The 26015-nt window shown below is 43.2% G+C and overlaps 2 protein-coding genes across 10 annotated transcripts in view; one reads left to right on the top strand and one right to left on the bottom strand.

Annotated features, from left to right (window-relative positions):
• The window catches only part of DCUN1D2 (defective in cullin neddylation 1 domain containing 2), a 201502-nt gene extending 178077 nt beyond the window's left edge, over positions 1 to 23425 (bottom strand). Inside the window, exon 1 of one of the 5 annotated variants that reach the window (XM_069204665.1) lies at positions 23271 to 23425. Coding sequence is in view for 1 of the 5 variants with exons in the window: in XM_069204664.1 (XP_069060765.1) it covers positions 23271 to 23273 (3 nt within the window). In the remaining 4 variants the exon portion in view is untranslated. Of the gene's footprint in view, positions 1 to 9406; positions 9427 to 22726; positions 22974 to 23270 lie in introns of those variants that run through there. The other 4 variants (XM_069204664.1, XM_069204666.1, XM_069204667.1 and 1 more) reach the window with 4 other exon arrangements.
• A 742-nt stretch (positions 23426 to 24167) lies between these two features.
• Positions 24168 to 26015, top strand: part of TMCO3 (transmembrane and coiled-coil domains 3) — a 612636-nt gene continuing 610788 nt past the window's right edge. The window contains exon 1 of one of the 5 annotated variants that reach the window (XM_069204660.1): positions 24168 to 24893. The gene's annotated coding sequence lies outside the window, so the exon portion shown is untranslated. Of the gene's footprint in view, positions 25855 to 26015 lie in introns of all 5 variants that reach the window. The other 4 variants (XM_069204658.1, XM_069204662.1, XM_069204663.1 and 1 more) reach the window with 4 other exon arrangements.

The raw sequence follows: 26015 nt of genomic DNA, 5'->3' as shown, positions 1-26015 counted from the left end.
GGGGGGGTCTGTGAGTGCGTGGGGGGGGGGTCTGTGAGTGCATGGGGGGGGGGGGTCTGTGAGTGCGTGAGGGCCTGAGGGGGGGTCTGTGAGTGCGTGAGGGGAGTCTGAGTGCGTTAGGGCCTGAGGGGGGTCTGTGAGTGGGTGCGTTAGGGCCTGAGGGGGGTCTGTGAGTGGGTGCGTTAGGGCCTGAGGGGGGTCTGTGAGTGGGTGCGTTAGGGCCAGAGGGGGGGTCTGTGAGTGGGTGCGTTAGGGCCTGAGGGGGGGTCTGTGAGTGGGTGCGCGAGAACCTCAGGGGGGTGGGGGGGGGTCTGTGAGTGGGTGCGTGAGGACCTGAGGGGGATCTGTGATTGGGTGCGTGAGGACCTGAGTGGGTCTGTGAGAGGGTGCGTGAGGACCTGAGGGGGTCTGTGAGAGGGTGCGTGAGGACCTGAGGGGGTCTGTGAGAGGGTGCGTGAGGGCCTGAGTGGGCTGTGACAGGGTGCATGAGGGCCTGAGTGGGGCTGTGGTTAGGGTGCGTGAGGGCCGGAGTGGGGCTGTGAGCGGGTATGTCAGTGTCTGAGTGAGTGTGAGCATGTGTAAGTGTCCTACTATGAGTTAATGAATTAGTGTGTGAACGACTGAATGTTTTTCGGGGGGCGAAGGACACAGGGCCTGGCCCGGCACGGTGTTGTCCCCACTCAAGCTTGCTGCTTCGGCCCCCCATCCTCCTTGCCATCTACTGTCCAAGTCCATGCCCTTGCCCTCTCATTACAGCCTGTATGGCTGTTGTTCTGACACTGCCCTTCCAGACTGACCTCAAGAGTTAGGTTGCTGCCCCATCCTGCTCCTCCCTACCTTCTGCTGTCTGAGTCCATGCACCAGCCCCCTTCCTCCTGCCCTGCACAGTTTGATGTGCTGCCACTGCCCTCCATTTAGCTTGATATCCCTGCCCTCTCCTCTTGTCCTCCAATGCCAAATTCTATGCCCCATCATTGCCCTCATGCTTAGCCTGCTGTCCCTACCCTCCTTTTCCTCACACTCCGATGTCTGTGTGCTTGTCCCTGCCCCCATCCTTTTTGCCCACCATGTTCCATGGACCTCTTATCTATTCTGAGTGTTCTGTTGAGCTGCCACTGATCTCCCACCTGGGTAGCATTGTCAGATGACTGTCGCCTGTCCCTACCACTTCCACCCTGCCCGTTCTACGTCCCTAATCCCTCGCTTCTGTCCCCCATGTCAGCTTGCAGCTCCTGACCCCCTCCCACCTTCTCTCCATTATCTATGTGTATGCCATTATAGTCTCACTGTTGCACTCCATGGTGTTTTGTGCTTCCAGCGCCAATCCCCCCTGCCCTCCATGGTCAGCCTGCCGCTCTAGGCCTGTCCCTCTTTGCACGCTGCCCTCCGTTTTCCATGTGCAGGCCCTTATCCCCTCCATCCTGCCTTGTCTGGTCAATTGTTGTGTTCCTTCCTGCCCTTCATGGTCTGTGATGCTTCAACTGTCCCTCCCGTCTGTCCAGTACGGTCAGCTTGCTGCCCTTGTCTCGCTTCCTTTTGCTCTCGCTTGTCCATGTGTATGGCCCGGTCATCTCCCTATTGCTTTCCATGGTCTGTTGTGCTGCACTGCCATCCCGCTTGCCCTGTGCGGTGTATTGTGCTGCTGCAACCCCTGACGTCTACTCTGTAAGGTCAGTCTGGCGTCCCACCCAACTCCCTCCTGCCCTCTGTTATCCAAGTCCATGTTCCTACCGTGGGACCCTGGCAGACAGGATGGAACTGAAAGCGGACCTTATAAACTTCTAGGCCATTCTTTGAAGTCTCCCCAACACCAAAGGCACATTTAGGTATTTAAGCAGGGTCTCTGGCCCTAACAACTCAGACACTTCTGGACAAGATACCACTGGAGAAGAATCCCTGAACCAGAACTTGCAACCTGCCAAGAGGAACTGCCTGCCTGCCCAAAGGACTCACCTGACTACTTTTCTGCAAAGGACTGCTGCCCTGCTGTTGTCCTGCTGCCTGGCTGCCCTCTGGCTCTGCTGAGAAGTGCTCTCCAAAGGCTTGGATAGAGCTTGCCTCCTGTTTCTTGAAGTCTCAGGACCAAAACGACTTCATCCTGCAAGGAACTCCTTGTGCGGCAAAAATTTGACGCACAGCCTGCATCGCGGTGAGAAAATCACTGCACGCCGAACAGGAATGGCGCAGCTCGGCTCCCCAAAGTGGAGATCAACGCAGCAACAGCATTGCAACCGGAACTTCGATGCACGGCCCACGGAATCTATACATAGCTGAGCCGGAATGATGCAGTCTGACTTCCTGAGAGGAATCGACACAAGCACCAGCCGTGCGGCAGAAATTTCCACACATCGCCCACCGGATAGAAGGAGCTCCTGTGACTTCGTCCTGCACGCTCAAGATTTCAATGCATCGTCCCCGGGGCGTCCGAAAACCCCGCAACCCAAAGAGGATCCAGGTCAGTGCGCCAGAAATTAAAGCAAAGCCTTCCCTGCATGAAAACTCAACGACGTATCATCTGTGTGCACTGGAAAAAACAACACAAACCTCCCCGTTTTCCACACATCTCCTCCTCTGCAGTCCCTTGCAGAGAATTTGAACGCAAACAGGTACTATGTGCTTGCAAGAGACATTTGTTGCTTTTTAAGAACTAAAGACTCTTTATATCATGCTCTAAGTGATATTTCAACATGTACTTTTTGAATCTTGATCATTTTAACCTGCATTTAACCAGAGAAATATTATATATTGTTCTAAACACTGTGTGGTGTATTTTTGTGGTGTTATACTGTGTTATTGCATGATTTATTGAAAGAATACTTTACACAATGCCTTTTAAGTTAAGCCTGACTGCTCAGTGCCAAGCTACCAGTGGGTGGGCACAGGATAATTTGGATTGTGTGCGACTTACCCTGACTAGAGTGAGGGTCCTTGCTTGGACAGGGGGTAACCTGACTTCCAACCAAAGATCCAATTTCTAACAGTTACACTTAGGGGAGAGAATGTGGGGTTACATCCAGAGCTCCAGACATTGCAACTGGGGAACAGGTTAGAGTTTCGGCATTAGCTCGGCAGACTTTGTTATAAAGCTCCTCAATTTCCTCATTTACTGCAATGTCCTCAGTAGAAAATGCTTTCAGTTTTCCTCTTCGATTTCATCAGGATGGTGTTCAGATGTGCTACACTTTTGGCATAAATTCAGAACGTTAGCACTCGAGTTGCTAGTTATAACACTGCAGCAAAGTTAACTGGCAATCTGCTGCTGAAAGCGTATGTTTCAGGCTGCATGTCAGAATGTTTTAATGAAATAGAGGAAGATATTTGAGAACTCACTTAAAATGTGGCCTAACTTTTCTTTCTACAGCACTAACCATAGTTTCTATGACAAAATGATACCCTTCATTTTGTTCCTTTCTAAATTAAATGCTTCGAATTTTACCAGTTTGAGTCAATCAAGGTGGCTTCAGGAATGGCGCACTTTTGTCATAAGTAAGACTGTTAGCGCTCTAGGTGTTCTTTACAACACTCTGCGAGGCTACAGTAGAACTCAAGTACGATTTTTACTGAGAATGTCAGACTTCAGTCTCATATGACTGAAAAAGATAGTGTGCATTTACAGAAAATATGCTCTCATTTTAGCTTCTGAAGCACCTTCCATAACCTCAACGGGAAAATCATGAGAAAAACTGTTTTCTCTCAAACATGATTCAGAAAATCCCAGCAGAAGGTCTTTTCACAAGGTAAAAATCACCTTGATGATTCACCAATGATTTATATTGTAACTAAAATCTGTTAGCATCATTTATACTATCTTTTTGTGTCATCACTTTCTGGTTGAAGTGCTGACAGCCAATCAGATCTCACCATGAGATCTGTTCTTAGGTTCCGCCCAGATATACACATTTATTTTTCCTTTATTATCTCAAAAACTGCTAAAACGGATATACATCAAATAACAAACAGTGCGATTTCTGAACCAAGAACCCTCCTGCCAAATTTGGTGTAATTCTGCTCAGCGGTTCGGGTTGCAGTCATGTATAAAATCTCCATGGGAATTAACATGGGAAACACACTTTCCTTGATGCCTCTCCCTCTCCCTCTCTCTTTCCCGCCCCCAACCTTTTCTCTGCCCTGCTTGACAGATCACCAAAAACTTTCCATGCACAACAAGACCTAACGAGACATTTTGTTTGGAAAAAGTAATTTAAATTAGTCAAATGTCACCTAAGGCATAGCCAAGTCAAAATGCGCTTTTCGTAAGGAAACTAGGTCCTAACTATAAGTACCTACTGGTAACACCAATAGGATATATATATATATATAAAAAAAATATATATTCATATTCTTCTCCTATGTGTACATAGTGATCACATCTACCCAAACAATGCTGTTGCCAGTGGTGAGTGTGTATCCCATCAGCAATGTTCCACAACAGAATTCAAGAAAAATTTGGGACTCAAGCAGCAAATCACCTGTTTATTAAGGCACTGCTCAAAGGATTTTGGCTTGTAAATCAAGCCAAAATGTGGCGAGTGTCATCTTAATAAACAGGTGATAGCTGCTTTGGAGTGCTTTTTTAATTCAGTTATAGATTTGGAATTCTTATTCTTCACGTAAAAGGAAGACAAGCACTACTGAGCATCAGTTGCAGAACCTTTCCATCATTTTTTAAAATATTTCCAGTACATAACACATAAATATATGCTATCTCAACAGAAAAGGGAGAAATATCAAATCACAAGGGGGCACCTGGGTGATTTCATTATATAGCCATAAATTAGGACATGATTCAGTTCATCAAGATGGCAGGTTCTTCATTCAGTTCATAGACACACAGGACCCGTAATGTAGAGTATTCAAAACATAAAAATCCAGCTGACTCTACATTACAGCTCCAGTGTATCTATGTACTGAATGAAGAACTTGCCATCCTGATGAACTGTCTGATGTCCTAGTTTATGGCCACATAACTGAATATGTCAGGAGCCCCATTGTGGTTTGCTAGCACTCCCTTCTCTGTTGAGATCGTTCAGGGAGAAGGTGGGGTCAGGGCAAGCCTTTCTACTGCTCTGCTTTTTCCATAATTACAAATGTTTACATTTAGGTGGGATTTCTTTTTTGCCAAATCTTAAAAATATAACATAAATATCCTATAGTCTACCCTGGCCCCTTTTCTTTATTTTTAACCTTTTTTGTGGGACTCCGCTGAAGCTGGGTCCTAAGAGTCCCAACATGGCTGACAAAACTTCCTTATTGAATTGTTGTCAGACAATCAGATATTAGCACAAGATCGGGAAACGCTGCGAATCCTTCGTGTCCCTGATTGGCTGCCACCATCTCAACCAGGCAGTGACGGCCACCTTCGGACTAGGAACTCAATCTCTAGCCCTAGAAAAACATAGAAAAAGACATGAGGGGGCAGGGTAGGGATAGCCTGACCCTCTAGACATGGGGCCCCAAAGAAAAAACAAAAAAAACAACAAAAAAATGCATCTGAGAAGAAACCATAAATCTGTGGCAGAAAAATAAAATAAAACAACTGGCATGGGGCCAGGGCACAGGAGATGGCATGTTTATTTGTATTTGGTAGTGGGCGCATGCCCCTCCAGGCTGTTTTTGGCCTTGGGGATGGAATCCCCTGGAGCTTTTAGTATTTTGTAAGGGGAGGGGCACACAGTTCACCTCTCCAAGACGTTTTCCCCCAGCCTCATTGGCCCACTGCTTTTTAAGGGGAGGGAGGGCGGGCCGAGCGGCCCACCTCCTCCACCCTTTAAAAGGCCCTAGAAGCCCATCTCCCAGGGCGCAGCCCTGGACACATTAATTTCCCTGCCCACACAAGTGTAGGCAGGGAAGCTCGTGTTTGCTCCCACCTTTTTAAAACTCCTGCAAAACGGGAAGAAACACAAAGTTTGCTCTCAGTGGGCGAGAGCTTTAAAAAAAATACTGGAAGCAGACTTGAGATCTGTTTGTCTGTGCGCACTGATGCGGGCAAGGAAAGAGATCAAGATATTGCTCCCACCCAAAAGGAGCAGCGTAAAATAGCTGCTCCCTCGGACTGGCCCCACCTGCAGCCCTAACGTTATGCATGGTGGGTGCCCTGAGTGAGTACCACAGCAAATAATGCAGTCCCTGAGTAATGGGGTTCGCAGGGCCATAATAGGCTTGGAGGGGGCGGGGAGAGTATGCCTCCCCCCCTTTAATAGAGGTACAACCCTGGAGTATGAGGTCTAAGGGCCTGAAGAGGTTCAGGAAAGGGCCATATGACCCCATCCCTCCCTCAAGCCCTGGGATATGGGCCCCCCCATGGCCTGAAGATTGGGGCACACATCCACCCCTCCCTTTTAAATAAAAAAAATAAAAAAAAGATCCGGGGTGAATGAGTTCCTGGGGCCTGATATGGCTCAGGTTGAGAAGAGGGGGGGACCACGAGGTCCCATTCTCTATTAAAAAAAAAAAAAAAAGCCCTGTGGGATGCGGTGACCAGGCCTAATAAGGCTGGGGAAAGGTAGCCATGTGCCCCCCCCCCCTCCTATTTAAAATACACAGGACCATAGTGATGGGATTGATCAATGTTGGTTATACTCATGATGGAAGACCCTCGCAACAACAGGGCGAAATAGAACAGTCACGACTGCAGCATTTTTGGGATGAATGATGTGAAGAACTGTAGAGACCTTGCAAGAAACTGGATTATTATTTGTGGCGTTTATCTACCCACCTCAAGAAATAATCACAACCCTTGAAAGGGTGAACCTTCAAAGTCACTAAATTAACCTGAGTTCAACCCCAAAGTAGCAGGGACACGGTAGTCAGACCTAACTAAGGGCAATATGTAAATTATCTATGCAGTACCAAAACAGCGATAAAGCCAAAATGCAAAACAATAAAAATCCTAAAACGAATTAGAAAAATAGACTACCATATAATAAACAAAATGACAAAAATCCAATATGGGTAACTGGAGATATGAATTTTTCAAGTTTTGAGTAGACATTGTGCCAAAAAGCACAAAGCCCCAATGATAGTCAATGGTTGCAGTAGACTAGGACCTGGGTGCAATTGAGGCAGACTGCAATGGAATGTGGGTCACATCCACCCACTAGGTTCGTCTGGTCAAAGAATTCACCTTGCGACAGACTTTTAAATCCTTATCCACCACAGGACCTCAGGGAGGCACTTAAGAGATTCTCTGGGTGTTAGGCAGAGAACAGTTGAGTCCAGTCCAGGTCAGCTGGATACTTTAATGGAAAGACCTTTTGCAGCTTGTTTTTTGTTGTTGTTGTTTTTGCTGTAGCCACACTGAATGTCAGCCAACTGACCATTGGAGTCCTCCTATTTGTCGTGGTACAGGAGGTAGCAGGTCCAGTCCTCAGGCCCAAAATGCCATGTGTCACACCAACTTTAAGATGATGAAAGTCTTCTTCCAAACTAACCTTAGGCTATAACAGCTAGGGGTGTAGGTGGGGAGTGCTCAATGGTAATCTTACTCTTACTCTCTCCCTTTCAAATGAGCCCCAAGTGTTATATGTGAACCCAGTAGAACCCTGAAAGAGGATTTGACTCTCTGCTGTCAAGAGGAGGCCCACAGCTGCCATCATGTATATTCGGTTAAACTTAGAAGAGTCATCTCTGCCCATTCTGGTCAGCCATAAAGTTTGCTCTTTTTCACACCTATTCAGGGCTAATCAGTGGAGCTTACAGAGGCATATGTTTATTAACCTTCCGACAGTTCAGACAGGCAAAGGATAACTTTTTTTAAAGTTATTTTTCCTTAATGTTTATTAAAACTCTAACTTTACCACTGAATTAGATTTTTTATGAATTTTAAAAATAACTAGTTTGTTAATTATTTTTCTAAATTGTCCTTGTCCGGTGATAGAGTATTAGTATTTTAATCTGCACTCCGTTTTTTTGTTTTTTAACATAGCTAGGCTTGGAAAATAGCTTAGACATGATAAGATTAACTTTTTTACATGTCCTACTTTTAAATACCATGCACCCTACCTTGGGGGTTACAAGGTCTACATTGGAGTGGCATACTAATATTTTAATGGGAAGAGTTAGGGGATACAGGGTAGGCCTGAAGCCACGTTTATATTGCCACTGCAGTGGATAGAACAAATGTTAAAGCAGTCCACTAGGGACTTTTAAACTATCCGCCTCGGGGACACATTGTTCACCATATACTAAGGACTTATAAGCAAGTGAAATATACCAATTGTGAATAAGCCAATTTAACAATGTTTAAATGGGAAGCACAAGTACTTTACTACTGGCTAGCAAGGGTAAGGTGTACAAATATCCAAAGCCAGCACATAAAAATAGGGTTTACCAAAGGAAAAAAAAAGGGATGACCGTGCAGAAAAGGAAGTATTGCTGCACTGCTTAAATGAAGTGAAAATCAAGAAAAATGTGAATAGAAATATCAGATATAAATAAATGTGGTGCTTAGCACCAGTAAAGCCAAAATAGATGATGACACTGGCATCTCAGAAATCAACTGAAGGAGATATTTAGCATCTTGAATTATTGCCTAGGATGTCTGCCTCGATTATCATGCACCTCTTTAAGCATTTAATACAGTTTAAATAATGGCAAACATGGGCAGGAGAATAATAAGTGCTCAGTTTTAACTCAGACGCACTAATGCCTCATGACAACAATAACTGGTGGCAATTAGAGAGAGAAGCCATTCCCTACAGTAAAGGGACAAGTTTCTCTCCTGCAATGACATAGCCAAACGTTTAAGCCTGATTTCTGCCATCAGTGACCTCCAATAGGCAGAAAAACAAGAAAGGGTTACACTTTTCCAAGTTATACAAAAATGCCAAATATATAATTAGAAATGTTTTCTAGCCACCTGCAATGGACTTCAGCTGGTAATGTTTTATAAATCATCATTTGTAGGTAACATCTTCAAAATTACAAAGATGCATTTTGCTTTTGGCAGGAATTCACAAGCAAACTCATCACACCAAAGATAGCACAATTCACAAATAATAGCTCCAGATATGCAACGAAGAAGCAGAACAAAAACTGAATCTATTAGGCACAAATAGTTAGATTAGTCGAACCACAACTAAAATAAGAAAATAAAAGCACACAATTAAAGACAGAAACCATCAGTATTTACAAGTTATAGATTCTAATCCTCCATTTCTCTTCCTTTCTACCCCCATTCTTCTCTTCCTTCCCTTACAGTCCCCCTTTTACCCACTTGGAAAACTGTTTTCAATCAAGACTAGAAAGACCAGAAGTAGGATTGACAAAATCATGAATATGAGGAAATCTCAAAAATGTGAATTAGAAAACAAATCTGTTACACCATACACGTAATCAGTAGGACAGACACAAGTCTCAGAAATGACTGCTAAGAAGACCCCCCTTTCAAATTTAGGATTAACTCTACCTTTGAAGGTGGAAAGGAAGCGTTTTCAGAAGGGTACCATTTTCCCTCAGCAATCACCCTGATCTGGAGGATGGGGGAACTCACTTAAAAGTGTACTTCTTTTGTCCCAAAGTGACTGATCTAGACAAGGAAAACTCTTGATTAAATCTCAGAACTACATTCAATAATTACTCAGGACAAACATGGGTAGCGTAGGCCTTCTTTGTCAAAGGACAGAGAAAGAAATGTTAAAATAGAACTTACTGAATGCTGATATCATCAGCCACAAGACGTTCCATGATGGTGCACCTCAGTATCTGAGGGGAGCAGGAGAGCAAATCCTGCACTCAAGAGGTTCGCATGCGCAGCTAGCTCTTTACTCCAATAAACCTGGCTAAACTTAACAGCAGAGGCCAAAGCCACTTCTGCACACAAGTTATGACCAAACCCATCCCCTATCATCAAGACTCAATTAACATCAAGGGGGTGAACCTATATAGGTTCAGAAATACCCTGTGCTCACAGCTCCAGGAGATAAAAAGTGCCTCATTCCGGTCATGCTTTAAAACCACTGACTGCAGAATCTGTTGATGCTTCAGACTACAATACTATTTATCAAAGAAATAAACTCTGACATTTCTGCATGGCAAATGCCATCTTAACTACATGACAAATGGAGATAACAGGGTAGGCTTGAGAGCCAAAATGCTCAACACTCTGTTCTACAGCTACACAAGGGCTTTCCAGGATGAAATAATCCTTCTCTTGGTACAGACTGTCATGATTGCAGATGAGGTTAAAGAGGAGTGCAGAGGGGGGCTCAAAGGCTGTGATGAAAGGAAATGGAACATTACTGCAAAATTACTTAATGCACTTCAATTGCAGGAATGTGTTTGCAGTGATGCCTCATCTAGCATGACGGTACTGTGGACAAGGAAAACTATAATGAAATATTGTGAGACCTAGAAATCTCCTCTAATGAGATTTTGTGGGAGCTGTCACCTACCTTGAATCTTCAGCACAAAAGGAGAAAGCAGAGTGAATCAAATCACTTGCCAAATTGTCACTGGAGTTTGGAAACTCTGGAATTTTTGGAGCCCATGACTGTCTTTTCTTGAACTTAAATAATCGTTTGCAAGGAATTGCTCATTCATCATATGAGACAAACATTGCTGACTGAGAATCGTTTTATAAGAATTAGTCAAAGAATGCACTTTCTGCATATTTTGTGAAATTTACTGGGCTGTGAGTGCTGTTAATTCATCACCTTTGATATGGTGACAATGTATTTGTTTTTCTAGAAACTGTTAGAAGTAGGGTAAGTTCTTTAACACACCTTTTTATTATTCTGTCTATAGAGGATGTCAGCATGAAAAGAAATCACTGTGATTTATTTGTTTTTACATACACTTACATGCTATAGGAAATTTACGAACAGTAGCTTAGAGAGTCATTTGTAAACGAGGTATTAGCTTGCTTATGAACAAAGTGATATTAGAATCTATACTATCATAATAGTCAAAAGACAACTGAAATTACATTTTCTTTTCTAGAACTGAATATGGAAGTTGTGCTTACTTGAAATCTGTCTGATGTGAAGAAAGACAATCACCAGCTATTTTTACGCTTTTCCCATTCTCCTTTCCATTTGCATACTTGTGGTTCACACTGAATTCATGTGTGTCTGGAGTGCCTTTTGGTACTGTTTGAGCAAGCCTCTCTGTATTCATGTACTTCCGCAGAACTACAACTTTTGGTAAGTCCCCAGAGTTCATGACAAAAACATTGAGATGTGACCCCCCCACCCCCAAATGAGTTATAACAGCGGTGAGACAGGGATTTTGAAACTGACCCTTGTGGTGTGGCTGGGGTTGAGATTACAGCAAACGTGACTGGGCTGAACTTGGGTCTGCAAGCAAGGAGCGGCCCAGATCATGCCACAGGGATAGTTGAGGGGTGAGTGACCAGGGCTTCCAGCAGGGATGCCAAGAGGAGACAAGGGGCTCAGCTACAACAAAGCCCCAATGGAAAATTACGCATTGGTGTGGAAACTAGCATGGACTGCTGAGTGGCAGAACCTGGAAGCCTGAGACACACCAGAGGAGGTCCCTGTAGAGAGCTTAAGGCATAGGGACATCAGCAACTTGCAAGCACCTCAAGACCTAACAATGGAAGTTTTGGCCACACAAGGATTCTGGGACACTCGAGGTGAGCCCAAGGGGTTTGGGAGGGGTGGGGGTCACCCTCCGCCTGTAAAGTTGAGGTTATCTGCCCCCACACTGCTTCGGGCTGGGATAGAGGCAACCTAAATATGGACACTGGTGTGCAGCCCCAGAGCGGGTCTGCCATGGCATGTATGGGGAACTAGTGTGGCTCGCCACCCCCCTGGCCTTGTAAAGAGGGGAAGTGGTGTTGGAGATGGTAGAGTCCATTCTTTGATGCCAGGTGAAGCCAGGTGGTAATTGGACCTATATGGTCCTGGTGGTGCAGTCTGGGGATCCCCTTTGCCCATTCTTCTCCCCACCAGGCCGTCTTTGCCTTCATCATTGCTCCTAGGTGCCACAAACCAGAACTGTTGCCTACGTACTCTGGCACAATGGCCTATACTGCAGCAGCTACAGGTACATCAGCCTGGACCCAAACCTATCTAGAGTCACCTCACCATCACCAAGGGGCACAGGATCAGATGCAGTTCGGGCCTTTGGGCCTCCACTACTTGAGCCCCACTAGTCTTGAGATACTTCTCTGCCTGGTGGGCGTGTGCGACTGGTCGTGCCATCCCGATTAATAGGAGTTACCAAGTGATCCATGGACTGGCAGGTCGTGACCTTACGATACCAGTTGCCAAAGATATGTACTGGGACCATTCCTGGATTCCCGACCTCCCAATCTCGAAAAGAGTCTGAACTTGAAATCCATCCTCATTGAAGGCCACACATTTTACTCCACAAAGGTCCAGCATAGACCTGCGCAGACCTCCAAACAGGCTATTATTTACAAATTCATCAGAACGTGGGCTTCCCTTCCTGCAGCTCAAGCTGCAACACATAAGAGGGGGCTGCACTGTGTGAAGAAGACAGAATACTCCAGACCGTTCAATGTTCTAGAGAAACATTTGAAACTAGAGATGGAGAATGAAGAATAGGTGTGTTGTTACCAAAATGAGATCTCTGGCAGTGGGTTGAAAGAATTACAGAAGAGAAAACTAGACTTATGGTGAATGAGGACTGACTCAATCAGAGACATGCAGCGAAAAGTAGACAGCTTGACAGATGTGACGCGCTCACTGTGAATAAGAGCAGAAGATGCTGAGGGGTGATTGCGTCGTAACAACCCATGCATCATCGTATTTCCAGAGACCATGGATGTTGGAGATCTACACAGATACGTGGAGCAGTGGACTCGCTAGTAGGTCCCAGAGGGAAAATATCTATTTTTTATCATCCAGTAAGCCCACTGTGCACTAAGAGGCTGCATCTGGGTGCCTCGCCTTACCCAATAATTGTGCAAATCCTTAATTAAACGGACAGTAATGAAATTCTCAATGTTGAAAGAATGAAAGAAATGCTCTTTACGACTCTCAGCAAATATTGATCTTCCCTAATAATAGTAAATCTGTGCCATAGCTCAGCAAATTATCCAAAGAATTTAAAATGAAGTTGAGGGCAAAAGTCTGGGAATATATACGTAACTCTAACCTACCAAACTTAAAGTATTCCTTCTGTATTCTGCTTTTTTTTTTTTAACTCCACTGGCAGCATTGGTGTTGGTGGAGGAACGACCTTGGCTGGAACCCTTGGAATCCCAAACATGAAGCGGGACCATAGGGGTGTGGGGCACTGGCAACGGATCAAGGTGCATCATTGGACTTGAAGAGGCAAAGGCTAGGCATAGCATCCTAAGAAAGAAGACATGCTGCCTGTGGAAGAGATGGCTCCCGAGAACGGTCAAGCGACCCTCAAGACGATGGAGTCAACAGTCGAGGACCATGTCATCCGAAGACAAAGTCACACATGAAATGGAACATGAACCAACTGTGTTAACCAGACACGTCCACCAGGAAAATAAGAAAGGTTTTGAAATATTGTTACCCAATGGAGACAATTAAACTACAGCGTGCATCACTTAACCAAATTACAAGTCTCCATGGATGCCAGACAGAGACAGACTCATGCCCCATAGGAACATCACATACTGACCCTTTGACAACCTGGACTAATCTCATGGTAGTCTGGGTTGGGAAGCCTAGGCTGTTCTTTACTTTTGAAGTTTTTCCTTTAGTTTTCTTTGGAGAGTTTTAGAGAATGGGGGGGGGAGAAGTAACAGGCCTTAGCTTGCACCTCCCCATCCTCCACTAGGTACAAATGCCATTTATGTACAATAGATGTTGTATGTTGCAAAGAATGGGGCAGATTGGGAAAGAAGTTGCACAATTTACTTGGTTAAATTGTTCAAGCATTAGATCCGCAAACATGCAAGCTCAGCTGGAGACCCACCCGTCGCAATCTACTACAACAGATATCATCACTACACTCTTGAACTCTAATATGATGCATTGCCTGGAATGTTAATGGCCTGCGGAACGAGATAAAACAGGGGCAGTTCTAAAAGCTGCTAAGGAGTACACGAAAAATATATTAACTATACAAGAAAAAGAACTGAGGGGCACTTCTGCAGATGCCTCAATAGATATAGATTCCTCACAATGTTGTGACTTTTCAAAAGGATCTAGGAGGATGGCGATCTTAATCCAAAAACATCTCTCACTAACCATACCACAAGTGGAAAGACCAGTTTGGTCAATATACTTTGACAGCTGCCATACTTTACGGTATTCCACTTACACTATGCTGCATATATGCACCACCTCCACTGCTGACGACGTGTCTACTAATGGTCAGAACTACCCTCATTGAAGCATTATGGAAACAACAATCATAGGGGGTGACTTTAACAGCCTCCGAGATTACAAGAGGGATAGATTAGAGTCACCCCTCGCAACAACACCCTAGACAACTCCCCTAGCTGATTTCATACATAGTATGGGTTTTAGTCAAGTGTGATGCCACTATCACCCTAGGGAATAAGGATATACATTTTTCTCCTTAACATATAGATCCTTTTCCTGCATTGATCATTTCTTGCTACCCACAGTTAGCTCCCTCAATTTTAGGAGAGCCAAGATACACGCCAGGGGCCTCTAAGACCATGCTACCACTGAATTGCAATTTTAAGGTTACCCAATATTCACTGCCCGCAGTCGCCTCATGAGTCCCTGGTGGTTCAAGAAATAAGAGGCGAGTTGAGCAAAACAAGAGGCCACTACAGAATACTTTGGTATCAACAAAGGAACAGTGGAGTCACCTACAATACTTAAGGAGGCATACAAGGAAGTCACATGATCAGTGCCATAGCTCACCAAAAGCAGGAACATCCTTGCAGTGGTTCTGACCTAGAGGAGGCAGTACAGACAGCAGAATGAAACTAGACTGAGGATGCAACAGAACCCAGTTTATACACCCTCACCCAAGCATGACTGTAGATACATATCAGAATGGACTCAGCCCACAAAGCATGTCTTGCAGCACTTAATAGACTCGAGGACCAGAGTGTCAAAACCAGTAAACTGATGCACTGGCTGGTGTGTTGAGAAAACAAAGCCAGAGATAATACTCTGATCAGGGGGAACATGGGTCTATTCATACATACCTGTTGAACACTGAAAACATATTTGTTCAATAATATACCACTCTCTAGCACTCATCTCCTCTGTGGTCACTCCCAACCTGCCCGCCTACTTGGCTGACATTTTGATGCCAACTCTCTCAGAGATAGCGAGTACACAATTAGATAGCCCTATAACCACTGAACAGATTATGGACACTGTTCAACAACTGAAATCCGGTAAAACGCTAGACCAGCGTTTCAGCCGCATTTAATAAATACATAACACACCATAGGCGCAAGAACTCCTAGAAATTTCTATGGATATAGAAACGTCCCCCAGAGATGAGCAAACCCAACGTACTGACCATTCTTAAAGCACACCAACTCCTAGACCTTTGTGAATCATATCATCCGATCTCAATCAAATCTGAATCTAAAATTGAGGCCAAAAAATAGGCTACTAATTACTTGGGAGAGACAAATTGCCAAACATACCCTGACCAACCTAACTGGCTTCATTTCTTATCGAGCCACCAGACATGCCTCAAACGCTATAGCAATGGAACAGAGGTTAAATGAACTCCTGGCATTACTGTTGATAGAGTTTGAAAAAGCGATCAACAGTATTTCATGGGACTATCTTCTGCGTTACATAGGCTTCAGATAACCCTTCCTAGCCAACACATGTTCACTCTACAATGGGCTCACAGCTTGGTGTGACTAGGAAAGGAGCTGACAAGGCATTTCCCCAAAAATCTCTGTATACACAGAATTACTCTTTTCCCTTCCCACGTAGATTCCACTATACTCTATCATCTTTCGGTCCTGTGGAAGGCAGGTCATCCCGAGCGTCACTACTTAAGTGCTACAAACCCACTTCAGATGGATTTCTCGGCACATTAGAGATTAATTACTACTTTAAAGCTCCCTACCTAATTATCAGTAATGACTGGTTATACTCTGCACAGGTGGGTACACCCGAGGACATTGTGGTGAATACGTGGAAGTCCTTAAAGAATCAAATTGGATTGTCCAGTAGGATAACGGATCAAACTCATATACGGACTAACACTACTTTGTCCAATTTTGCTAAACTTGTGGGTTTTAGGAGGGGGGGGTCGATTGGGAATCTTGCTTCAGTATGATTTGGCACTTGCCGGTACACTGAAGTCCTTCTTCGTAATCCAGGAAGAATTTGGCCTGCTACACTCACAAATTTATAGATAACTTTAACTTGCAAATGTGATTGCACCTTGTCTGAAAGCCTAAGAGGCATTTTCCTGAATTGACCCCCTCCCCCCAATGAAGCGAAAGTGACCATGTCAAAGTTTACTATGGGAATAAAATTTCCTTCATGTATAAAACCTTAGTTATCAACTCCTTAGATACTTTGCTGAAGCCCAGAGAGGCTTGAGAATGTGACACTGATCAACAGGACGATGAAGAGTTGACATTCACGCTCATGGCCCCCAGAGAGGCAGCTATCTCAATCAGATATCGACATCATAAGTTTAAATACCTCCACCAAATATACCTAACCCCAGACTTGGAGGCTCTGCAGAGGTCTGGGACCAGAGTGTCTCAGATGTTGAACGACGCTTGGGGGTATTTTTTGGGAGGGAAAAGCCTACAAATTCTAACAAGTGTTAAATCACCTCCTAGACCTAAAACGTTATTGAACATACTCAATGATGAGGACTTTATCCTGTCTGAGAAAATTCTTTAGAGATTGGGACTCACAATTGAAAGCAACACACTGCTCGGAATTGGAGAAAACACCTCAAAGCTTAGCACAGTGGAGGCACAGCATGGATAATACACCCTTTAACTTCACATTTAGGAGTTCAGAGGATGACCCTGTAAGCATCAAAAGATTTGCGGGAGTTTGGAGGAATATCAAGGGCACAAGGGACAGCTCTGAATTGGCACCTTGTACAGCAAAAACACTGCACAGTGAGATGATACCAGGGCAAGTTTAGACCAACATTTAGCTAACCTATTTAAAGAAGATACGGTTAGGAAATCAAAGGATCTGCACACTTACTAAGTATCAACAGTGATTGCTTTTATTTTCTGAGGCCACCAATTCAAAGATATCATTGAATACAATGTTTGATCAACAGAAAACCTAAAAGATTTATATTAAAAAAAACAAAATCAATAGAGATAATGCACAGAAGATTGAAACTTGGTGGTCATGTCTAATGCAGCTTCACTAGTGAACATTCTCTTTGTTCACAGTGTTTTAACAGCAGCTTTTTTTTATCAGTGCCAGCGTGCTTTTTAGAGTGAGTGTGCACTTAATAATTGTTCATTTGCCCCAAATGCAAAGCTGGAACAAAGGACTTTCTGCTTCCTGTGTATATTGCCAAACATCCCTCCACTACTCTTTCCATAGGAGATGATCAGTTGGCCAGTGACTACATTCCATAGACCCTGCTATTTCTGTGTTTCAATTATTCCAGTGTGCTGGGGACTCACTAACAAAAGGTATTAAACTACATATGGTCTATGCTTGACATTTTATCCACCACCTGCGGTACGGAATGAAAGTTAATCGAAAGGTGGAATTCACTTGATTAATAATTCTAAAGTCATCATTGCCCTTCTAGTCAAGTACTCATTTTTATTTTGCTACAGTATCACAATATACACATTTTGAATGAAACAAAATGAGGGAAATATGAAAGTGACTTTCTGCACTACCCAAAGCAATCTTATGAAAGAGATGAGACTTACTGATTAACCCAGCAAACTTCTATTCATGCAGGTATGTACCTGCTCCCCGAATATGTTTTTTTTTTTATTATTTTTTTTTTATTTCAAGTTAAATGAGTCTTTAAGTTAACAAACCTCGTGCAACTCCTGAATGCTTGGCCAGAACTAAGGTGATGGGTAACATAACAGAATGGATATCGATTTAACTAAATGTAGCAGGGCTTCAAAATAAGATAAAAGCAATAATGGCAAGGTAATCTGTAAAGCGCTTAGTGCAGGCAGAATACTTGATCTAAAAGAATAATTGTTTGGTATTGTACAGTGAAAAGCAAGAAGCCTGTGGTTAGTCAGTTCTGTAAATAAGGTGTTACTAGATTAACTCAAAGGTATTTGTGACTAAACAGTCACCCAACTTCGTGGTACTCCATATAACCTGCAGCCTCCTGTTAATTTATGGCATAACATTGGTCTTTCCACGTCTAGTTGCAGATACTTAAAGCAAGAGCAGTTCAAAAGACAATCATAGCTCGCATGATGAATCATACACACTGACAAACTGTTCTGGCCCACAGCATAGACAGAGGGAACAGTCTATTTTTCGCAGTACTTTAGGTGGATGTTAAGCTAGCTTCTACTTTGCAACATACCAGTTGCTCCTCAGAAAGTGTCCTGAGCCGCATTCTCTGCATAAGCATATGCAAGCACTCAGGGCATCTCATTTTAGGTTTCTGTGTTGCATGGGGCTCCTGATTGCTGGGTCCGAAGAAGGAAAGCTGGCCAGGTTCTCCATGTACAAGGCTGCTTGCCAATTTAATAAAGAGAGAAGTCTCCACTATGACACGACAGTAGAAAGGCCACAAAACCTATTGCTATTTCAAGTCTCATTCGTAAACTAACTAATAACGCCCATTTACCTAAACTATCCTTTGGAATCAAAATGTGCTTGTATTGACATTGCCTTTAATGACGTATTTTCCTTGGCACGACTTAACTGTACCAAACCACTATTTAGGCCACGCTTATTTCTGTGGGCTGAAAGCATGTGACGTAACACTTCTGGGAAAAAAACTGATAAAATACCATGTTTTCCAGTATTAGCGTCTCTGTTCACCCGGACAGTCAAACTAGTTATTTTAGGAAGTAAAGACAAGAACAAACAGTGGAGTACTATGCAGGAATGAAATGTCCTATGATTTATTTCCAAATGGAACCACTATATTAGCTGTACGGGGTACCAGTGTTTGAGATTCTGCTTTGCAGGGTTATGTGTGCTATAATTATCACTGGGTTCTTCCAAAAGTGCCCAGATTATAATATCACAAAGGGCAGCTCACATCACTCTTCCAGAGAAATCAGAGCGCTTTTTGCATATGTCTAAAGGAAATATAAATTTGTGTAACTTTAAAATCAAAAGTGTTTTACACAAATGAACGTGAGCTAACTAATAAAACAACAATGCTACCACAATTTGATTCACCGCTTCTAGGCAATAGCCGTCCCTCGAGGACAGTGTCATTTTGGAATGTTGCCACGCGGGCAGGTGGTCTAATATTTCCTTGAGGAAATGAGTTTTCTTTGCACACTCAAACCAGGGACCCTACTGTAAATGAATTGCCAAGTTAATATCTCACACTGTTTACAATGTGAAAAATCAATGAATGTTTTTTTTTTTTTTTTTTTTACACAAAAAAAACATATAATAAAACAAGTGAGCAAAACAGATCTTAAAAATAACAGCAAAGAAGAAGGGGGTAAATTATTGAAAAGGAAGATAATGAAACTGAAAACTAGTCTTGCCCAGCCCATAACATCTTAAGAGTCAAAGGAAAACAGTTTGACCTGTGACTCTCCGATGATGCCGCAGTTTATTTTTCTGCATCCTTTTCATAGTATATAAAAGAAACCTAATAATCGTTGAGGACAGCACACATGGTTTATGTATTATGGTTTGTAAACTAGGTGTTTGGTAGGATGCAGTTTCAACATGGCTGCGATTTCACAACTATACATAGCACAGATTGGTATGTTCTCCGGGGGAGAAAATAGAATATTACACCCATAATAAAAGTAAGTTGACTTGCAAGAGTGCAAGTGGTGTACCAAATATCTCAGACAAAACAGAATAAACCACAGTGCTTGGAACAAGACTAACTCCCTCTCAGAATCTATTTAACAAGATGAAAGCTACATCACCAAAACCTGAGATCTACACCAATATTTTGCATCAAACTATACATCTCTTCTTATCGTTAAAAGTAATACAACCAAGCCACATACAACCAAAGAAATCTTAGCTTCACATTGAGTGTTAAGAACTATAAAAACAAAGTTAAGCTCATGTTAAAAATTCATAAAAATGTAATATCACTACCTACTATGAGCATAAATCCGGACTCTATTCGGGTAATTGTTACACATGAAATTGGAACCACAGATGTTCAGAAACACAGTGGTAAAGTCACTGCTAAAAATGAAAATAGGTCTTGACCTGCTCAGCTAATGAAACTATAGACCCATCTCAAAATTGCCATATTGGGAAAAAACGTCTTACCTTGACACATATAACCCGCATCCACAAAACACAAACACAAACAGCCGACATCAGGGAAAGTTGAGTTTCAAACATTTAGGAACACATAACATAGATGAATACCAAAATTGAAAAACGCTGAGCGAACAAGAAAAACAAAGAAATCCCGATTCTCCTGCATAACTCAACAGTCTTCACCATTACCCAGCACACTGTTCTAGAAAGACTAGTGGACATTAAAGTACACTTGGGAGGCTGGAACCCCTGTCTTCTGACAGACACCATAGCATGCACCTCCCACATTACAAGTAGTGAACCTACAAGCCAACAAGCAACCTCGTAAAGAACTTGGCCTGATAACTCTGCTTGTTTCTCTCATCCACTCCTTCCAATCAACAAACTACAAATATGGTTACAACACATAAAACATCTTCAAACCCAACAGATCACCCTACCCAGAGAATCCCAATTTACATGAAAGCCTGTACGGGGTCAATAAGTGGACGCAACTCTGGCAAAACAGAAATGGTTGTATGCAGCAAGCAATCACACTGCCCTGGGCAACCAGGCTGGAGTCCACAATGGTTATAGCCAGTATCATGAATCAAATAGTGATGATGACCTGTCATGTTGATTGCACATGAATGTAGTCAAAACATCCTTATTTTTCTATGTACACTATGCTACACATTTCCACAAATATAATGTCCAACCCAACAGGATATGATATAACTAACTAGTCGTACCATGCTTAATCTAGGCCAGGGTGCTGCAAAGTCGGTCCTGGAGAGCCGGGTCCATGCCAGATTTTTGGCATGTCCACATTTAGAAAACTGTAGATTTATGAAACATCTTTTTTCTAAATGTGGATATGCTAAACATCTGGCATGGACCCGGCTCTCCAGGGCCGACTTTGCAGAACCCTGGTCTAGGCAAGCACACCTTTTTCTAGTACTTCCATCTTATCTTACTAGAAAACTTTAACAGGCAGAACACAAAAAAAAAATGTCTTCAACCACCAAACCTCTGTTTGATAGTAATATATTTTGTGCATTAACATAGATACCAAAGAGCCACTAAGAGCACTTGCATTGTGTTCCAAACAAAAGGTAGAAAATAGCTTGCCATATCCACTACAGACCTGCGGAACAGCCTCCCCACTATCATTTGCTAAATACATGAAAATATAACCTTCAGGAACGCCCTCTGCACATGGATTCTGAGTGCCAGAGAACAGACTTTGACCGATCATCTAGCCTACTACAGTCTACAAGCTAACCAACATATAACTATTTGACTGACTTTCAACACTAAAGTTTGAAAACTTTAAACTCAGACTCCATCAATACCCCGTACTAAAACTAAGATTCATGTGAAAAAGAGTGCAAACCAGAAGTTGCTACTACAATACCGGGTTGCCCTATCAGAAAGGGAATACTGTATGAGAATAATGGCTAAATCACCACATACAACAACCTGTAGTCAAGAGACAAAGTAACCTATTCATGAGACTCATCAACAGCAAAACTCCCAGTGTCACCCATACGCAACGGATGACAATCCAGCACAATGCATATTCTGACATGCACAGGGAGGCAGGTTGCATCACCTAGCTCATTCTCTCCTTTACAGACAAACATGTTAATAACCCATACAATTACAGGAAAACGCAGCATGCATGCACAGGAACATCAAGAGCAAATCAATATTTTGTGACGTACAATAGTTTTAGGAATGTGACTTGAGAAAAAACATGTAAATATGAACAACAGATCGAGGTTAGGAACGTATAAAAATAGGTGCAGTCTAAGGTTAGAATACAAGAATCCCCAGAAATAGAGTTAAAAGACGTCTTCATGTCATCAGAACACTACGTTGCTCTTACAAATAATAGTCCCTCGTCGTAGTTTCAACTGACCTAACCAACACACAATTCTGATCTATTCCACGTTCAATCAGTTTGAGGCACCTGTCTGGGACCATGTCAAACGATATGGACCACGATACACAGACAAATGAACAACGCATAATTAAATTAAGCTTCATAATTATTAAGTTAAACAGGGAATGTGTTCAATTTGTCAGAAGCAGCTCGCATATTCGAGGGAATATGCCAAATGCTTCTCTACTAAGAGAGGGGAAGACCTATATTAAAATAATGTAAGTTAAATTCTTGCATTCTTTTTTCCCCCCAGTACACTCCATTACCTCGCGGCTAGTCAAGCGGTGATGATCTCCCAGTGCCCATTTCTTATCCGATTCCCCAATAGCGAAATCTGATAAGAGTGAAAGCGAGTAGTCCTGATGGCCGAGGTCAGTAGGGTTAAGTTCAAGAGAAATAGGGATACTGCTCTCTCAACACACGGAGCTAAATACCTCTGCTAGCAAGACACAGTCGAGACAACATTAATGCAAGACAAAAATACCTATGAATGTCTTCTTAGTCACCGGGGAGGGAGCGACATTATACAAGCACAAGCCCACAATCCAGACTCTGGTGACAAACAGCTGACCGTAAAACTCTGCCCTGTTGATTTCTACATCAGATGGGTGCATGGGGCTAGAAACTTCCACCGGTCGATCTTACATTAATTGAATATGTACATATATTGGGGAGGGAGCTGTTCACCCTGTCGTCACTCTATCTTGAAAACGTGGGCAGGAATCTGCAATGAGGGGAGTTGAGAGGAGCCTTCAACAGCACAACCTGCCAAATCCCTAAAAAGGAAAAGGTACGAGGTTCAGCTCTGAAAATACCAACCGCCCTCGCCACCCTCCTCCCACAGTGACCTTCCCAGCTCGGAGGATTACAGGGGTCCCAGCCCATGACTGCTGTAACACAGACTCTCTAAGAGCCACCTTTTCTCAATGCCGTGTGCCCAGCCACGAGGCGGCAACAGGTCACCCCTTAGCACGGTTGTCTCTGTCCAGAAACAGCACCTGAAGACAGTAGGAGATTTATACACTTACCATTCTATCACCCGCAGTTCCCCAACTTGACTGCGCTTCCACTGCGCACGCGCAAAAACACCGGCCTCCAGGAAGAGAGTCTACTCTCTCTATAGTGGAGCTGCTGCCGCCTCTCGGCTCTAGCGCGGACCAGTCAGCGCGCCTCCAAAACGCAGGGTCACTGGAGAAGCAAGGCTTGCTGGGACTTGTGGTCTGGGTTCTAATCAGAGCTCTGAAATATTGCAGCCATTTTCAAATTGCAAAATTTCTTAGGTAATACTGTGTTCTACGTGATGGCAAAACACGGGGTGTTTTGTGTTTAAACGTTAATTGAAAATTCTGATTTTCTTAAATGTATAGTTACTTTCGATAAATTATTTGGCAAATATAAACCATTACGGTGTTATGTATTATGAACAGGAGATTTACGTAATTTGTTAGGAGTCTAACTTCCTCATGGGTTTTACTTCATAACAGGGATTTATAACTCTCTCGACTTTCAATGTAAACTGAGCGCATCAGCAGCCTTACAGAACTGTCTACGGTACCGTTTCCCTTTTCTGCAACCACCTTTTCCAGCTTCGCTCTTTATGAAGTCTTCTTTCGAAATATTTTCCAGACAGCAGAGTTTGCCTGTCAAAGATGTGACCACCGTTAGTAAATTGGCCTCGCCCAAACTCAATCGACCTTTCATTCCTATTGGCGGGTGCAGGCAGTACGTCAGCCACCACCAATGAGACGTTACTAACTCGTTCACTGTGTTAGGTATAGGACAGCTCATCCGTCTGCGTCCCGCCCATTCATTTGATAGATCGTTGAAGTGTGGCACCAACTTGTGTAAGGGCTGAGGAAAACCTTTGAGAACTACAAATCCCCAAAAGATTGCGCGTGCTTGAATGGGAAACGAAAGCGGAAGCGTTTCCGTGTATGACACACACACATTTTGCTAGTACATCTACACAGCTGATGAGAGGCATCCTAGTCTGCACAGGGATGAGGGTGGCGGCGCACCGGGAAGTAACCACAAGTAAGAGCAGACTAGCTCGGGCCCACTCCAGGTGAAAGTTGTGTGGGGTGTTTGTGAGCGTAGATTCCGTGGGGACATCGAAAACATTTCCGAGTAAACGGGGTGCGAGCAAGCTCCGCTGTATGTATGCCTTTCTTCCGTTCTGGACGTGGGTGACGAGGTTCATGTATCTCGTACTAAGACGAAGGTGGTAGGAGTGCCGATTTAAGCTTATCTAAATATCAGTAAGCATGTACTGATGGGGCGCCTAAAAGCCTATTTAAAGGCTGGTTGCACTGCCTGTTTAGGGAATGAGTGGGATTCATTGCGTTGGCCCAAGTGAATATTTTAGGAAGTTCAGGTAGGAAAAACTCAAAGAAGAAACCAGACTAACAAACCCCGCACCAACAACTAGAGCCTTTGTTGAAACATCTTGAACTTTCCTTTCCTTTAAAGACACCTCATTGTGAATGGTTCTTAGCACCGGATATGCTCTACCTCCTCGGGGTATGCCACTAACTCTCTGGAAGACCACCTTCCAGCAAGGGCCGTTATAAATAGGCCAGTGAGTACCCAAGCGTCATTAGGTGAGTTGCTGGCCACTTCATCAGTTAGCTGAACGCTGAGGTGAGGAAGAAGTAAGTGTGGATATCTATCTCAAAATGCTTTATGCAGTCTCCAGTAGAATGGCACTCTTTCTTAATTAATTTGTGTGATATAAGATTCTTTTCGTTTAGCACACATTTTATCGCGCTGATATCTTTTGGAAAAAAAAAAGCTTCACAAAAGAGTCAAAAAGGCGTTTATGTTTATACAAAATTGATTTGTTGCTTTGTATATTCAACATATCATTTAAAGCGCTTTTATTTTTCGGCATATTAAATTGTTCATCAATTTCAATGTATTTCGGACAGTCCGTGCATTTCATCAAGGGAGTTAATAATTTCCTTAGCAATAGCATTGTAAATAGGAATTACTAAATGACAATCAAGCGAATGCTACTCGTGCACTTGTGAATATTAGAAGTATGTGGCCATAATCCCAAGGTAATTAATCACTAAAGACCCAAAGCGGATGGTCACCACTTGTCAGTACCAATGTCAGTCTATAAAGCAGCTTACCCCTATACATCTAAAACTTGTTAAACATGCCTGCACAACTATCCTGATAATCAAACTGAACTCAAGTGTTATCTGTAACCTGCTGGCGGAACGCAGTAGCATGCAAGAAGCAACAAGAAACTGCCGTCATATTTGAGCACATTTAATATTACAAAAACACGTTCCATACATTGTTAAAAGGCACACATGTATTATTATCTTATATAGCTGCTGAGATCTGGATAAAATTACATGTTTTAATAAAGATCATACTGCAGGCACAAACAAACTTTACTAGATTAATGTAAGTTTATTGAAAACTGCCACGCAGCGGAATGCTCCCCATAACTGACCTTGTGGGTGTCTGTCGCGGATATCGGATGACAACTGTACTTTAATCGGCACAAAATAAATTAGATCATTGGGAGGCTGCTCGCACCAAAACGGCCAACTGGTGTGGAACCTGACAAACCAGGAAAACTATAGAGGCAAAGGCTAGGTAAGATAACGATCAGTGCATGTCTTATCAGCGGTCCGCGTATGCTTCGCTACCATTAATATTGTCAAATATGGGACTGGTTTCTTGCCTGCGACTGTGTTCTTCCAGCATGTTATAAATACTATCGCCTGGTTTCTGTTTGATGAACAAGACATGCATGT

This window comes from Pleurodeles waltl, chromosome 8 (assembly GCF_031143425.1).
Source record: "Pleurodeles waltl isolate 20211129_DDA chromosome 8, aPleWal1.hap1.20221129, whole genome shotgun sequence".
NCBI lineage: Eukaryota > Metazoa > Chordata > Amphibia > Caudata > Salamandridae > Pleurodeles > Pleurodeles waltl.
The sequence above is the reverse complement of the archived record's forward strand: the minus strand, read 5'-3'. Positions and strand labels throughout refer to the sequence as shown.